The 18,497-nt window shown below is 41.5% G+C and overlaps 1 protein-coding gene across 1 annotated transcript in view; it reads right to left on the reverse strand.

Annotated features, from left to right (window-relative positions):
* TWSG1 (twisted gastrulation BMP signaling modulator 1) overlaps nt 1-18,497 on the reverse strand; it is a 60,898-nt gene that overhangs the window by 24,023 nt on the left and 18,378 nt on the right. The window contains exon 3 of the mRNA XM_056521575.1: nt 9,260-9,359. Within this exon, the coding sequence (XP_056377550.1) occupies nt 9,260-9,359 (100 nt within the window). The remainder of the gene's footprint in view (nt 1-9,259; nt 9,360-18,497) is intronic.

Genomic DNA, 18,497 nt, shown 5'->3' on the forward strand with positions numbered 1-18,497 from the left:
GATTAACTTTTGTTATTGACCAAATACTTATTTTCCACCATAATTTGCAAATAAATTCTTTAAAAATCAGACAATGGGATTTTATGGATTTTTTTCTCATTATGTCTCTCATAGTTGAGGTATACCTATGATGAAAATTACAGGCCTCTCTCATCTTTATAAGTGGGAGAACTTGCACAACTGGTGGCTGACTAAATACTTTTTTGCCCCACTGTAGATAGATAGATAGATAGATAGATATATAAATAGATAGATACAGGTGTGCTCATAAGTTTACATACCCTTGCATATTTTATGATTTTTTAACCATTGTTCAGAGAATATGAATGATAAAACAAAAAAACGCTTCTCTTTCACTCATGGTTAGTAGTTGGCTGAAGTTATTTAACCCCTTAAGGACTCAGCCCATTTTGGCCTTAAGGACTCAGACAAATTAATTTTTAAGTTTTCATTTTTTCCTCCTCGCCTTCTAAAAATCATAACTTTTTTATATTTTCATCCACAGACTAGTATGAGGGCTTGTTTTTTGCGCGACCAGTTGTCCTTTGTAATGACATCACTCATTATATCATAAAATGTATGGCGCAACAAAAAAACACTATTTTTGTGGGGAAATTAAAACGAAAAACGCAATTTTGCTAATTTTGGAAGGTTTTATTTTCACGCCGCACAATTTATGGTAAAAATGACGTGTGTTCTTTATTCTGAGGGTCAATACGATTAAAATGATACCCATTATTATATACTTTTATATTATTGTTGCGCTTAAAAAAAATCACAAACTTTTTAACCAAATTAGTACGTTTATAATCCCTTTATTTTGATGACCTCTAACTTTTTTATTTTTCCGTATAAGTGGCGGTATGGGGGCTCATTTTTTGTGCCATTATCTGTACTTTTTTTTGATACCACATTTGCATATAAAAAAATTTTAATACATTTTTTATAATTTTTTTTTTCATAAAATGTATTAAAAAAGTAGGAATTTTGGACTTTTTTTTTTTTTTTTCGTTCACAGCCGTTCACCGTACGGGATCATTAACATTTTATTTTAATAGTTCGGACATTTACGCACGCGGCGATACCAAATATGTCTATAAAAATGTTTTTTACGCTTTTTGGGGGTAAAATAGGAAAAAACGGATGTTTTACTTTTTTATTGGGGAGGGGATTTTTCACTTTTTACTTTTACATTTTTTTACATTTTTTTTTACACTTGAATAGTCCCCATAGGGGACTATTCATAGCAATACCATGATTGCTAATACTGATCTGTTCTATGTATAGGACATAGAACAGATCAGTATTATCGGTCATCTCCTGCTCTGGTCTGCTCGATCACAGACCAGAGCAGGAGACGCCGGGAGCCGGACGGAGGAAGGAGAGGGGACCTCCGTCCGGCGTTCTGAATGATCGGATCCCCGCAGCAGCGCTGCGGGCGATCCGATCGTTCATTTAAATCGCGAACTGCCGCAGATGCCGGGATCTGTATTGATCCCGGCACCTGAGGGGTTAATGGCGGACGCCCGCGAGATCGCGGGCGTCGGCCATTGCCGGCGGGTCCCTGGCTGCGATCAGCAGCCGGGATCAGCCGCGCATGACACGGGCATCGCTCCGATGCCCGCGGTTATGCACAGGACGTAAATGTACGTCCTGGTGCGTTAAGTACCACCTCACCAGGACGTACATTTACGTCCTGCGTCCTTAAGGGGTTAATGTCAAACAAATGTTTTTACACTTTAAATCATAATCACAACACAAACTACCCAAAGGACCCTGGAAGTATTTTGTGGTAGTTGTGGATAAAGCTCTTTATCTTCTCAGATGGTAAAGCTGCCTATTCTTCCTGGCAAAAAGCCTCCAGTTCCCCTAAATCCTCAGGCTGTCTTGCATGAACTGCACATGTGAGGTCTCCCCAGAGTGGCTCAATGATATTGAGGTCCGGAGACTGAGATGGCCACTCCCGAACCTTCGCTTTATTTTGCTGTAGCCAATGACTGGTCGACTTGGCCTTGTGTTTTGGATCATTGTAATATTGGAATGTCCAAGTATGTCCCATGCCCAGCTTCCTGGATGATGAGTGCAAATTGTTCGCCAGTATTTGTTGATACGGCACAGAGACAAAGTCATTTGGAGTGATGAGACTAAAATTAAACTGTTTAGACACAACCATAAACGCTACATTTGGAGAGGAGTCAACAAGGCCTATGATGAAAGGTATACCATTCCTACTGTGAAACATGGTGGTGGATCGCTGATGTTTTGGGGATGTGTGAGCTACAAAAAGGCACAGGAAATTTAGTCAGAATTGATGGCAATATGAATGCAGTAATGTATCAACAAATACTGGCGAACAATTTGCACTAATCATCAAGGAAGCTGGGCATGGGACATACTTGGACATTCCAATATGACAATGATCCAAAGCACAAGGCCAAGTCGACCTTTCATTGGCTACAGCAAAATAAAGTGAAGGTTCTGGAGTGTCCATCTCAGTCTTCAGAACTCAATATCATTGAGCCACTCTAGGGAGACCTCAAATGTGCAGTTCTTGCAAGACAGACCAAGAATTTAGGTGAGCTGGAGGCTTTTTGCCAGGAAAATGGGCAGCTTTACCATCTGAGAAGATAAAGAGCCTCATCCACAACTACCACAAAAGACTTCAGTATTAAGAACTAGGGTATGTAAACTTTTGAACAGGGTCATTTGGGTAGTTTGTGTTATTATGACAATAAATGGCTTCAGCCAACCACTAACCATGAGTGAAAGAAAAGTTTTTGTGTTATTCATATTTTCTGAACAATAGTTAAAAAAAAAATCAGAAGTTCTGCAAGGGCATGTAAACTTATGAGTACAACTGTAAATAGATAGTCATTGTTCATTATATCTACAACTGGTGACTGATTATTGTTCTACCTTAGAACACTAAAGGACCCAGATTTATCATCCTGTGTGAAAAAAAAACAATTGGTGTGATTTGCCGATAGGTGGGATTTGTTGCTAAGGGCAAATCACTCCAGTGTTTTCACACAGTTTGATAAATGTAGGTCCACGATTGCTTGTTTATTTTGTTGTTGTTTTTTTCAATCTCATGTAATTCAGTTATAAATGATAGGATGATAATGATCATTTTCCAATATACTGTATCTCTATTGTGAGTGCAACCTTGTTTTTCAGATATGGTGCTGCACGCCAAGCCCACACGCAGATATCGGGTGAATATGGAACAGGTAGGGTACCTGCAATCACCACTAAAGGAAGTTTAGAAGGTAATGTCATATTGCTGGATAATAAACTTTAACCCCTTTGCAAGATCTGCCGTTTATATACGGTGGATGGTCACTCAGGAGCCTTGCACACAATATCCATAGCGAGTACCGGAAGTACTGGAAGAGTCTGAATGTTTGAGCAATCTTGATCCACCTTCTTTAAAGGAGTACTCTAGTTCAGCAAAACCTATACCCTATCCAAAGGATTTGGGATAAGTTTTAGATCACGGGGGGTCTGCTGGGACCCCTCGCGATCTCCTGCACGGCACCCCAGCAGTCCCCAGAAAGGGAGCATGTAGACCCCCGCATGAAGCGGTGGCAGACACCCCCCCTCCATGTATCTCTATGAGAGAGCCAGAGATACAGCAGACCCCCCCTCGATCTAAAACTTATCCTCTATCCTTAAGATAGGGCATAAAGTTGTACTTTAAAGTTTTATCAGTGACTATTTAAAGAATAAATAAATTGCATATAAGTATTATGTATATCCAGAATCAACTATAGATAAAAAAAAAAAAAAAAACAGGTTGTCATACTTAAGGGTTGTTTCCGAGCTAACAGTTATTCCAGGTCATTTGTATGAGAAGCTTATGATCGGGCATGTGTGTGTGTATAGATATATATATATACACACACACACACACACACACACACACATACATCGATCTCCTTTTTCTTACAACTGGCAGGATATTCTACTACTTGTTCAATGGCATTTAGAAATCCAAACATCTTTTGAAAAGTAATGAAGATTTTTTTTTTGTGGTTGAGAGGATGTAATGAAAGCTCCAGCTCCAACTTGTGTTATTGTAAGAAGTGATGTCATCTTATAACTTTGCACATCTGGAGAAAAGTGCTGTACAAGTATCAGGCTGAAGGGGTGGGTAATACTCTGGCACTAGACCAACCAAATCACCTGCATTCAATCACGCCTGGAGACAGCAAAGTCATGCCAAGTGTGATCCGCCTCCCATCCTGACCTTCACACCGGCTGCTGGGGGACTATTCTGTAAAAATAATATGCTAGAAACGTTGCCAATTTATTTCACCTTGTGTAGGACAAATAAAAAGTCCCATGAGGCTCTTATGTGTACACAAAGGTTAAAGACCTATTACATGGACTGACGCATGCTCTGATCCTGCCCTTGTTTAGGGAACCTATTACAAATTGCAGAATTATCACTAGATCATTTGTTGGCTGCACATCCCCTAGTACACGGGGTGAGGTGCGCCAACGGACAAGGATTTTTGATCCATCAAAATGACACACCAGCCAATGAACGAGTGTTTGCTCGTTCGTCCGCTGTCCATCGTCCTATTACTCAGGAAGATATTGGCATGTTCAGCCGATAATCGGGCCCTAATGATTTTTCACCTTTATCAAATTGGTCTAATAATACATTAGGTACATGTAAAATGTATGGCTAGCCATATACATTAGAACGCAGTTTGCTGGACACGCATTCTCTCCTGTTCTAAATAAGTCACTCTGTGACATCTCTCTTCAATGGCCACTGTCATTTCAAAAAACTTTTGACATGTCAAAGTCTGCGCTGCCGCATGCTCCTCCCCCTACCTCTGTCTCACATGATCGAGACTTACATTGCAAGTTTGTCTCAATCACGTGAGACAGAGGTAGGGGGAGGAGCATGCGGCAGCGCAGACTTCTCCTGATCACTAGGACATGTCAAAAGGTACTCTTTCAGAATAAATGGATCAGACATGTTGAAATTTAACTGCCTGATCTTTCTGATCTTTCACTTCCCTGACATTTTCTGTTAGGGAAGAATTGATGCAATTAACTAACATTAATCTAATGTGTAGGGCTACTTTAAGACAACAAGGAACTAAACTAAGCAAATAAAAATAAACTTAATTGACAAGACTAGTTATCTGCTTGTTTATAAAAACAAAATTATTATTGTGACATTATTATTGCACATTAGATAAGGGTTTATATATGATCATTAATGTGTACCGTGGCCTCCCAACAGCACATGTAGGGGTAAGAAGGATAGGGCATGTTGGGGTTCAACTGCTTGATCCTTTTATTCTTAAGGGAGATAAGATCACATACAGAGTAGTGTGCATGGATATAGGGGATTGGTAGAGTTTGCTGTCCACCAATCAAAAGTGAAAAGGTAATGCAACGCCTTTATTTAAATTATTTTTTATTTAATGTATTTGTTTATACATTACAGTCAGAAACTGAAATATATGTTTTTTTCCTAATCTGTTTCTGTTTTCTTGTTGTCAATGTTTGCATTTCATATCATTCCATAAGTCTGAGCTCATTTGAAAGGTATGATTTAGGGTGAGGTCACATATTTCCTGCAGCTGGAAAATATGTAGCAAAATATGGAGACTGGAGTTGACCCCATTGACTTTTATGGGAGAGTTTTCTAGGCATGCTCTATATGTCATAGGTCAATGTTTAGGGAAGGGAAAAGAATGAGCTCTGACCATTATCTATTTTGAGTGGCCTGATACTGTCTAAGGCTGCATTCACATCTCGTTTTTGCAATACGGTTCCCGTATACCGTTTCAGTGTAAAAACCCCATGGAACCGTATTGCAAACCGTATGTATAGACATGTCATAGAAAACTGTATGCCAACCGTAGCATCCAGTTGTGTACGTTTTGAACCATTTACGGTTTTATCCGTTTTTTTTTCTGTATACAAAACCATAGTCTACTCAGTTTTTAGGTCCGGGTGATAAACCAGATACAACCCGTATACCTTTTAAAAAAAAAAAAATGGTGGTCAGTGGGAACCGCACCGAACAGTATGTGCGTACGGTTCCATCCGGTTTGCACAACACGGTTTCGCAGTTTGCACATGCGCAGTGCATGCCGAAAGTTCTTCCCACAAATAGAACAAGAAGAACTTTATTTAAATTAAGGACAAACATAAATTTTTTTTATTTTATTTTTTTAATCATATTAAAACAGTATGCAACCGGACATCCGTTTTCAAACCGTAGGTTTAAAACCATACAGAGGTATATACGGTTGTATTTGGTTCGGTTCAGTCCGGTTTTGAGAAATCCCTTTTTTTTTACAAAAAACCTGATACGGGAACCGTATTGCAAAAATGAGGTGCGAATGCAGCCAAATCTATCTACTGGTGTCACCTTTCATTGTTAACTTTTCTGTAATGAGAATGATGAAAAGCTGTGACAGCCTTTTATTAAGCCAGACAGAAAATGTCAAAATTGCCCAATTTTTGTTAAATCTAGATACTTAAATGAAAATTTGAGAAAAAAAACAAAAAAAAAAAAAACTTTTTTTCAATATATGTTTAACATACAAACTTTTCTGATGACATTTGCCCATACATTACAGAAAAATATATATTTGTTTTATATTTGTTTATACAAATAATTGAAATAAAAGCAGATGAGAATGTAAATGGTATATAAAAGATGCCCAGCTCCTTTCATAAGAAAAAAGCTTTAACAAAGTCAGATAGTTCTGCACACATGTTCAGCAATGCCCAGCAGCCTGGGAAAACACACATCCATTTATGCAGTCTCCTTGCTTAGGCTGGGTTCACATCACGTTTTTGCCATACTGTTTTCGATCAGTTTTTCTAAAGAAAACCATATGGGAAAAAAACAGATGGAACAGTATGGGAAAAAGTAAACCGCATGCATTTTTAAACTGTATACTGTTTTTAAAAGTGCATACGGTTCCATCCGTTTTTTATTTTAAAAAAAATAAAAAATAAAGTTTTTGAAAATGTTGTCCATTTTTAATGGGAGGGGTGTGGAGTGGGGACTTTAGGATCCAAAATTACATGTGCAAAGTAAAAACCGTATACGGTTTGCCGTATGGAAACGTATACATGTGCGTTTCCCATTGACGTCTATGTTAAAAAAAAAAAGTATGCGCTTGCAGTACGATTTTTAAACCGGAAACAAAACCGTGGTCAACCATGTTTTTGACTTCGGTTTAAAAACCGTACTGCAAACGCATACTTTTTTTTTTAATCAAGATGTGAAATGAACTGGAACTTAATGTGTAATGGCAGTATGTACAATACAAAAAAAACTTACAACACTGACTCAAATTTGAATAATATGCCAATTTTATTCATTTAATTTATAGCTGCAGGATTTAGACCACTTCCACTTATACTTAAAGGGGTACTCCGGTGGAAAACATGTTTTTAAAATCAACTGGTGCCAGAAAGTTAACCAGATTTGTAAATTACTTCTATTTAAAAATCTTAATCCTTCCAGTACTTATCAGCTGCTGTATACTAAAGAGAAAGTTCTTTATTAATTTCCCCATCGCTATAGAAGATAGGAAGAACGGAGCACTCACCACATTTGCAGGTAAATCACAGAGGGTTCTTTATTTGCGGGTTTCACAGGACAACAAAGGGAGGTGCAGACAAGATGGAATGTGCGGGGGGTTCAACAATTACACGGGGCGGCGGTCCGTATCGCTCACTTGAGCTTCGTCAGGCCCCCGGCGATGATCAATGCCTTGTTCCTATAATGTGTAGCACCATCAATGCAAGAGACGAGGAGTGAAAGCCGGTTCTGGGACTGTGAAAGTTAAATTAGCACTGACCAGGAGTAAACCATTTAGGTAGTGCCAGGAAGTATTCCGAGCTGAATACAGGAGTGTCTTTATTAATTTATTTTTCTGTCCGACCACAGTGCTCTCTGCTGACCCCTCTGTCCAAGTCCGGAACTATCCAGAGCAGCACTGGTTTGCTATGGGGATTTGCTTCAGCTCTGGACAGTTCCTGACATGGACAGAGGTGTCAGCAGAGAGCACTGTGATCAGATAGAAAAAAAAAAATCAAAAAAGAAAAGAACTTCCTGTGGAGCATACATTAGCTGATAAGTACTGGAAGGATTACATAGAAAATAATTTACAAATCTGTTTAACTTTCTGGCAACAGTTGATTTAAAATAAAATAGTTTTCCACCGGAGTACCCAGCTTTCTTATCATCTTCTAGCTAAATTTACCTACAAAACCTCTTTTAAAAGAGTTATTTTGCCTATGATAAGACATCATCTTACCTCTGTGTGCTATTATTCTTCACTCTACACTTATTTGTCTATCTGAATCAGTTGTAATCTTCTGTTGCATTTTCAATAAAAAAAAATTGTAATACAATAACAAAAAGCAAGAGCTAGACCATTAATACGTCACATTGCATATTTATGGACACATATTTATGGCTTACAATGGCCTCAACATACAATAGTTTCAACATACAATGGTCTTTTCTGGACCATTGTAACTTGAAACCAGACTTAACATACAATGCTATGGAATCTGCAAAACGTGTCAATGGCTGGAAGAAACGACCAATCAGAATGGATATTTCACTGGTAAAACCCGTGTATTCCTAAAGTGCATGCACTGACTGGTGTCTGGTAGCGCCCCCTACAGTACAGAGAGGTATTACATATTCTGTACTCTTTACCTGTACCAGGGTTAGCTTCTCCTTTGGGCATCAAGCGAGGGCAGCTCCATTTTCCTTTTTTTTAGGACATTGCATGTTCTGTACAGGACCCTGAAGAAGCTTCTGTCCTCTACATAGACCAGTGTTTCCCAAAGAGGTTGCCTCCAGCTGTTGCAAAACTACAACTCCCAGCATGCCCGGACAGCCAAAGGCTGTCCGGGCATGCTGGGAGTTGTAGTTTTGCAACAGCTGGAGGCACCCTGGTTGGGAAACACTGACATAGACAGTGATTTACAGCTCCCAGAAGATCTTTCTTACTTTTATATGTAAGGATTTGCTTTATCTGTATTAGTTTTCTACTTATTTATCTTTAATCCTCACTTTTTCCTATTTTTGGATGACATTTTGGTGGCTTCAGAACCAATTACCAGGTTTCCATAGAGTTCTGATCTCAACATACGATGGTTTCAACATACAATGGTCGTCCCGGAACCAATTAATATTGTAACTTGAGGGACCACTGTAATAGCTAGAGGATATTAAACTGCAAGACAGACTTACCAACACAGTCACAACACTCGTCCCAGAGGGTGCCCAGACACATCATACATTCTTTACAACATGAACAGTTCCCATCTGTAGGTCGACATTGGCAGAGCTCCTGGAAAGTAACGGACAGAAATAAAAAGGGAACAAATTTATTATTTCACAATCAAACAAAAATAAAAATTACAGCAAAAACCACGGAAATTTGCAATTTCAAAATCCTGTGTAGTTGAGTGTATTAGCATCTAAAAAGAAGTCGCTCTACTTGTAAGGCTGGGTTCACATAGAAAATTTTGGTCAGTGTTTTTAGAGAAAAATCAGGAGTGAAACCAACAGAAAAAAAAAACTGTAAGGCTAGGTTCAGACTACTGAATTTATGACTGTCTGCCTGCAAAATTTTCCGCGACTATTTTCCGCCTCCAAAGGCGTTTTTTCAGTTTCATGCGTAATTTTGTCATTTCCGCTAGTAATCCGCCGCTATTCCGCACGGAAATGACGCCACCAAATCCGCCTTAAATTTCTGCTTCAATTACAAGCAGAAAACAGTGGGAGTGCTAAGAGCCAAGTTCAGCCGCTTTTGGACCATGTGATCACATGACCCAAACCAGGTCAGTCAATTTTTTCAGTGTGGGCTAGTCCAAGAACCAGTGGGCTGATCATATTTAAATTTCTGACTCAAATTCGTACGGATTTTCCGCATGTACTGTATTTTTCGTCCTATAGGACGCACCGGCTTATAAGACACACCCAATTTATAGGTGCCAAATCTAAAAAAATAAAGATTTTGAACCCAATAGTGGGGCATGCTGGGAGTTGTAGTTTTGCAACATCTGGAGGTCCGCAGATTGAAGACGACTGCATAGGAGGTAATACTCACGTGTCCCCGCCACTCCGGACCCGTCACCGCTGCCCTGGATGTCGCTCCATCGATGGCGCCGTGTCCCCGTCGCTTCGGAACGTCTCTGCTGCCGGCCGGGTATCCTTGCTCTCCGTCGTCGCCATCACGTCATTACGCACGCCGACGCACGTACGTGACGACGTGATGACGAGGAAGGAGAGCGCCGGCCATACAGGGGATCCCTGAATGGAGAAGACACAGAGGAGGCAGGTAAGGTCCCTCCCGGTGTCCTGTAAGCACTAACCCGGCTATTCAGTCGGGCTGTTTGGGACCGCCGTGGTGAAATCGCGGCGGTCCCGAACAGCCCGACTGAACAGCCGGGTTAGTGTCACTTTCCCTCCAGACGCGGCAGTCAGCTTTGATCGCCGCGTCTGAAGGGTTAATACAGGGCATCACCGCGTTTGGTGATGTCCTGTATTAGCCGCGGGTCCCGGCCGTTGAAGGCCGCAGGGACCGCCGCGATAGGTGTGTATTTGCCGTATAAGACGCACCGACTTTTCCGCCCCCAGTTTTGGGGAAGAAAAAGTGCGTCTTATACGGCGAAAAATACGGTAATCCGCTTTCAATCTGCCTACATTCCGCGTTTGAACAAAGATCCGCCGGGAAATGAGAGTCCCATTGAAGTCAATGGGATTCTACTGTAGAAATCTGTCTGAAGAAAGAGCACCTCCTTTCTTCATGCAGAAATTTTCTAGTGGAAATTAGACACGCAAATTCCAAGTGAAAAAATCCGAAATATGAACAGGTGCACGGAATTTCGGACGGAAAATTTTAAACGGAATTTCTGTCGGAAATTCCGTAGTCTGAACCTAGCCTAATAGAAACTTTTGCATCTTTTTATGGCCTTTGGACCCAATCCTGGTTTAGGCTAAAAGTACAGACCAAAAAAAAAATAAAAATACTGTTCCAAATACTGTGTATTAATTTAACCTAAAATTGAGGCAGACAGAACTCATTGAAATGGTCATTGTGCTCATTATTGCTCCCAGCAGGAGAAATGCTACAGCCACGCTTTATAATGCGGAGACTTCTGGTCTAGAGTAGAACAAACGTCTGGAGGGTCACACAAAAGGAAGTCATTAAGCTTCTGTTTACACCACAGCATCTTAATTGTATTCCAAGAACACTCAGAGTACAGTTCCCAGATTTACCTTGTCTATGAGGTCTCATTACCTTTGTAAGGACGGAACACAATGCTACAAAGAGTTACAGGCAGACTTCCTTACAGTGCACAATGTTTCTTTATGCTAAGGAATGTACCTACAAGGTTAGTTATGTCTGCAGAGTATACACAAAACTTACTTCATAGTAGCGCTTTACATGTAGAATTCCAAAGAACCTAGTTCTGTTATTTATTTATTTTTTCATACACTCAAGGCCACCATGCACATTAGAGCGCAGTGTCATGTAACAGGCAGCAGGGCGAAGGCAGGGCCCGGGCTCCTTACATGACACTGCGCTCAGCGTATCGCCGGCCGAGGCGGGACATCACTGCGGCTGGTGATAAGCTGATCGCAGTGTGACGTGTTGGGCTCCAAGATGAAGGGAGAAGACCAGACCCAGAAGACTTATATCGGCACATGGGGGGAGCGTCGGTTGGTAGTTACAGTTTGGCATTTTACTTTTTTGCAGCCCGGGCACAATGGAATGATAAAACATTAAAGTGGTACTCTGGGATACAAAAAACATATCCCCTATCCTATGAATAGGGGATGGGTCATCGCGGGGGATCCGACCGCTGGCCCTGGCTCTCCTACTTAATGGGGCGTGTTCGACCACCACACAAAGCGGCAGCCAACACGCCCCCTCAATGCAGCAATCGCCGGCTTTCCCATAGAGCTGCATTGAGTGGGCGTGTCGGCAGCTGATTTGAGCAATGCCCCATTCAGGAGGAGAGCCGGAGTCCCGTACGGGAGATTGTGGGGGGTGTCACTTATCTGACAGACACTTATCCCCTATACTTAGAATATGTTTTTGTATCCTGGAGTACTCCTTTAAGGGTGCATTAAGTGGGCTAGGGATCCAAGCCCGCTACATAGCAGGTAACTCCCAGCTGCCTTCAGTAGCTTTAGGTAGCCACTAACAGCTGGAACAGAGCAATCTCTGATGCAGGTTATTTTAACTGTTTAGATGCCGCTGACAAAACTGACAGTAGCATTTAACAGAAATTTGTTATCTGTGAATGACCTGTTGTATCAATGTAAATTAAATTACTGAACACAGCTTCAAATCCTGCACAGTATACTGTACGTGTGAATACAGCCTTATGGTCTATTCACACGTACAGTATTCTGTCCAGATTTGATGCGCAGGATTTTCTGTTGTAGATTTCAATGTTAACTGAATACAGCTTGAAATCCTGTGCGTCAAATCTGCGCAGAATACTTTATGTGTGAATAGACCCTTAAATAATGTTTGCTCATGTTTTTCTATTTTACTATCTATATTTTAAAATATAAAATATTCATTCTCACCACTGAGCCTAAAACTAAGCCAAGACTTCCTGTTCCGTCTGTAAAATAATGATAATAATTAGGAGTTTGCTGTAGAGTGATGCCTAAAGCATTACAATGAATGATGACACAATACATAGAAAATACAATATATAAAGCTTATAACTCAGCCTGCCCCTGGAATGATCTCAGCACAGGTCATACAGCACACCCAGAAACATTTTCCATTCATGTCAAAGGGACAGCTCCTGTCAATTGTTGCCTATGTTCAAGAGGCTTGCTGTAAAGCATATATTGTAAAGGCTGCAAAAACAGCTCAGAGATGGCTGCCTTCATAATAATGTACAAAAGAGGAAACAAAAAAAATAGTCTGTATCAGACTGTACTACCAGATTGCCGAGAAACCAATTCAATGCATTGCAATAGCATTTCATTGAATAAACAATGATTGCTATAATATCAAAATATGTCAACATATATCAACATAACATTTAGGCTGATAGAAGCATTCACCATACTGACCATACTTAACCCCTTAAGCACTTTAATTTTTTCCCTCCTCATCTTCTAAAAATCATAATGCATTCAATTTTGCACACAGACCATTATAAGGGCTTGTTTTTTTGCGTCACCAATTGTACTTTGTAATGATATTACTTACCATATTTTATAACAATCTGCGGCAAAACAAAAAAAATATATCTGTGGGATGAAATGAAAAAAGAAACGCCATTTTGCAACTTTTTAGGGCTTCCGTTTCTACGCAGTGCACTTTTTGGTAAAAATGACATATCTTTATTCTGTAGGTCCTTCTGTAGGTCCATACAGGGATACCCAATTTATGTAGGTTTTATTTATTTTACTACATAAAAAAAAAAATTACAACTACATGCACCAAAATTTGTTAAAAATAGTCATTTTCTGACCCCTATAACTTTTTTTTTTCCGCATATGGGGCGGTATGAGGGGTCATTTTTTGCGCTGTGGTCTCTGTAGTTTTTTTATCAGGACCATTTTTGTTTTGATGGGACTTTTTGATCGCTTTTTATTAACATTTTTATCGTATATGAAGTGACCAAAAATTCACTATTTTGGACTTTGGTATTTTTTTTTACGTGTTGGCCATCGACCGCGCGGTTTAGCTAACCTTTTATTTTAATAGGAAAGGCAAGGCAAAGTAACCGGCACTGCTGTGTAACGGCAATGGACATGCAACAGGTGAGGGGAATGAAGCAAGGATCCTCTCAGGGTGCTAAGTCCAGATCAGAACAATTTCAAAATCCACATGAAAAGAACAAAGGACTGCACTCACCAGAGAAACGCTTCAACTTCTTTATTGTGCTTCAACCATGGTAAGAAATCATGGAAACGGTGTCAAACAGGTGAACATGGCAGAGACGCCGGGGAGCCAGCGTGGAGGTAACAGCTGTGTCGTACTTCCGTACTTCTTGGTCTGAAGAAGTACGGAAATACGACACAGCTGTTACCTCCACGCTGGCTCCCCAGCGTCTCTGCCATGTTCACCTGTTTGACACCGTTTCCATGATTTCTTACCATGGTTGAAGCACAATAAAGAAGTTGAAGTGTCCCCCTGGTGAGTGCAGTCCTTTGTTCTTCTCATGTGGCTTATATTTTAATAGTTCTGACATTTACGCACGCAGCGGTACCACATGATTTTTTTTAATTACATTATTTTATTTAAAAAAAAATAGGAAAAGGGGGGGTGATTTCAACTTTTATTGGGGGGGGGGGGGCTTATTCACATTTATTCCCTTACTTTTTTACCACTTTATACTTTTTATTTTAGCTATACCATGCAATCTTCTGATTGCATACACTGTTCAATGCTATGCCATATGCATAGCATTGATCAGTGTTACCAGCACTCTGCTGCTCTAGCCTGCATGGAGGCCTGCAGGCATGGAGCAGTAGATCGCCGATCGGATAAGGAGGAGGCAGGTGAGGACCCTCCCGTCGTCCAGTAAGCTGATCGGGACATCGCAATTCTGTCGCCATAGTCCCGATCAGCTCCGCTGAGCTGGGAGGATAGTTTTGCTTTCAGTTTAGATGCCGCAATCAACTTTGATCATGGCGTCTAAAGGGTTAATGCAAGGCATCGGCCCGATCGGTGGTGCCCAGCATTAGCCGTGGGTCCTGGCTGCCCATAGCAACCAGGACCAATGGAGTTTAACCCGTTCTCCGCTTGTGAGAACGGTTTAAACCCCGTTAGTGGGCCACAGGTCATAGAGGTACACCCTGAGTCCTTAAGGGGTACTCCAGTGGGAAAAAAATGTTTTCTAAATCAACTGGTGTCAAAAAGTTTAACAGATTTGTAAATTACTTCTATTTAAAAATCTTAACTTTCCAATAGTTATCAGCTGCTCTATACTATCGAGAAGTTCTTTATTTCTTTCCAGTCTGACCACAGTGCTCTCTGCTGACACCTCTGTCCATATCAGGAACTGTCCAGAGCAGGAGAGGTTTGCTATGGGGATTTGCTTCTACTCTGGACAGTTCCTGACATGGACAGAGGTGCCAGCAGAGAGCACTGTGGTCAGACTGGAAAGAACTACACAACTTCCTGTGTAGTATACAACAGCTGATAAGTACTGAAAGGATTAAGAATTTTTAATAGAAGTAATTTACAAATCTGGCACTTTCTGGCAAGAGTAGATTGTAAAATAATTTTTTCCCCCACTGGAGTACCCCTTTAACCCCTTAAGGACTCAGGGTTTTTCAGTTTTTTCACTTTCGTTTTTTCCTCCTTTTAAAAATCATAACCCTTTCAATTTTCCACCTAAAAATCCATATTATGGCTTATTTTTTGCGTCACCAATTCTACTTTGCAGTGACATTAGTCATTTTACCCAAAAATTCACGGCAAAACGGAAAAAAAAATCATTGTGCGACAAAATCGAAGAAAAAAACCGCCATTTTGTAACATTTGGGGGCTTCCGTTTCTACGCAGTGCATATTCCGGTAAAAATGACACCTTGTCATTATTCTGTAGGTTCATATGGTTAAAATGATTCCCTACTTATGTAGGTTTGATTTTGTCGCACTTCTGGAAAAAATCATGACTACATGCAAGAAAATTTATATGTTTAAAAAGGTCAACTTCTGACCCCATAACTTTTTTATTTTTCCACGTACAGGGCAGTATGAGGATTCATTTTTTGCGCCGTGATCTGAAGTTTTTATGGGTACGATTTTTGTTTTGATCGGACTATTTGACCACTTTTTAATGGTGTAAAAAGTGACCAAAAATACGCTTTTTTGGACTTTGGAATTTTGGAACCGTGCGGTTTAATTAATGATATATTTTTATAGTTCGGACATTTACGCACGCGGCGATACCAAATATGTTTATTTTATTTTTTTATTTACACTTTTTTTTTTTGCAGTGTTATAGCTCCCATAGGGACCATAACACTGTACACACTGATCTCCTATGCTGATCACTGGCGTGCATTAACACGCCTGTGATCAGTGTTATCGGCGCTTGACTGCTCCTGCCTGGATCTCAGGTACGGAGCAGTCATTCACCGATCGGACACCGAGGAGGCAGGTAAGGGCCCTCCCGGTGTCCTGTAAGCTGTTTGGGACGCCACGATTTCACCGCTGCGGTCCCGAACAGCCCGACTGACTAGCCGGGAAACTTACACTTTAGAAGCGGCGGTCAGCTTTGACCACCGCTTCTAAAGGGTTAATACCGCACATTGCCGCGATTGTCAATGTGTGGTATTAGCCGCGGGTCCCGACCGTTGATGAGCGCCGGGACAGACGCGATGTGATGCTTCATATCGCGGGAGCCGGTGCAGGACGTAAATATACGTAGTGGCATAGTGGTTATGTTTGTTCTGTTTACTGTATGTATACATAAATTATTTAGCTTATTACACTTTAACAGACCAGAAGTAGTCACTAGTAGACCATGTTTGGTTCAGCTATGTATACTCCTAGTACATGTTGAATTAGAGATGAGCGAACTTACAGTAAATTCAATTCGTCAGGAACTTCTCGGCTCGGCAGTTGCTTGTTTTAGCCTGCATAAATTAGTTCAGCTTTCAGGTGCTCCGGTGGCTGGAGACTGTCTCTTAGGAGTGTATCCACCTTTTCCAGCCCACCGGAGCACCGGAAAGTTGAACTAATTTATGCAGGCTAAAGTCAGCAACTGCCGAGCCGAGAAGTTGATGACGAATCGAAATTACTGTAAGTTTGCTCATCTCTAGTTGGAATAGCTTTTTGGGGGTATGGAGCAATATTCTGCGAGAGGAATGGGGGAGCCGACAGTAATAAATAAGCTGGCAGATCTTGTTGACTGCAGGTTATCGCTCCATACTTAGGCAGGCAGGCACGAGGCCTAGTGCACGAAGGTTTGTCTGCAGCCTGTCGCAGTATACTATGCTGCAGCATGTGCTTCCTGACCTCTCTCTTGTGACCCCAAGCAGTCTGAGGCTGGAGAGACTGGAGGGGGGGGGGTCAGGATACCAAGGCTCCGCACTTATAGCAGCGCAGTAAGCATCAATGTGCTGAGGGGGACCCTGAGGCCCACAACTTGACTGGGCCCAGTAGCAACTGCAACCCCTATAGCTACATCATAATATACTGGGATGAGAAAATAAGTCTTTTAGGGGGAGATTTATCAAAACCTGTGCCGAGGAAAAGCTGCCCAGTTGCCCATAGCAACCAATCAGATCGCTTCTTCCATTTTTCGCAAAGCCTCTGTAAAATGAAAGAAGCGATCCGATTGGTTGCTATGGGCAACTGGTCAACTTTTCCTCTACACAGGTTTTGATAAATCTCCTTCTTAGTATTTTCTCATCTCAGATCCCCTACATTTTTTTGATACACTGAATGGCAAGTGTATTAGAAACAGCCATCTAGTAGAGTGTAGAACATTCTTTGCCCTAAAATCATATACTGACATGTTCTAAAAAGCCTGGACTTGGTGCATTGCCCTGCTAAAAGTGAGCGTCTGCCATATGGTAAACAGCCGCATCAAAAGGGATGAATGAACTTGTTCGGCCACAAGGCTTGGATTAACCCTGCTGTCTAAATGTCCACCCACAAATATCAGAGGACTTTGAGTGTTGCAAGAAAAAAATATTCTTTACACCAGTGGTCTTCAACCTGTGGACCTCCAGATGTTGCAAAACTACAATTCCCAGCATGCCCGGACAGCCGTTGGCATGCTGGGAGTTGCAGTTTGCAACATCTGGAGATCCGCAGGTTGAAGACCACTGCTTTACACCAATGCGCCACCTCCACCAGTCTGAAGTGGTGACTCCTGACCAGAACTGTTCGTTGATTTGTGCTGCTTAGGCTGCGTTCACATCACGATTTCTCCTTACGACTTGAGTACACGATTTTATAACTTAAAGGGGTACTCCGGCGCTAAGACATCCCATCCCCTATCCAAAGGATAGGGGATAAGATACCTGACCACGTGGGTTCCGCCGCTGGGGACCCCCATGATCTTCCACACCACACCCCGTTAGCATCAGCCCCCGAAGCGTGCTCGCTCCGGGTCTCATTACTAGCGATCATAGGAACAGAGCATAGTGACATCACAGCTCTGCCCCCTCAATGCAAGCCTACAGAGGGGGCATGACAACTGTCACGCCCCCTCCATAGGCTTGCATTGAGAGGGTGGAGCTGTGACATCACTATGCTCCGTCCCTGTGATCGCTAGTAATCAGACCCGGAGAGAGCACGCTCCGGGGGCTGATGCTAACGGGATGCGGCGTGGACCCCCAGCGGCGGGACCCCCACGGTCAGGCATCTTATCCCCTATCCTTTGGATAGGGGATAAGATATCTTAGAGCCGGAGTACCCCTTTAAAAATCGTATGAAATTGTATGTAAAGTCGGATCCATTGACTTCCATTAAAAAAATCGTT

The sequence above is a fragment of the Hyla sarda genome, chromosome 5, assembly GCF_029499605.1.
Source record: "Hyla sarda isolate aHylSar1 chromosome 5, aHylSar1.hap1, whole genome shotgun sequence".
Lineage (NCBI taxonomy): Eukaryota > Metazoa > Chordata > Amphibia > Anura > Hylidae > Hyla > Hyla sarda.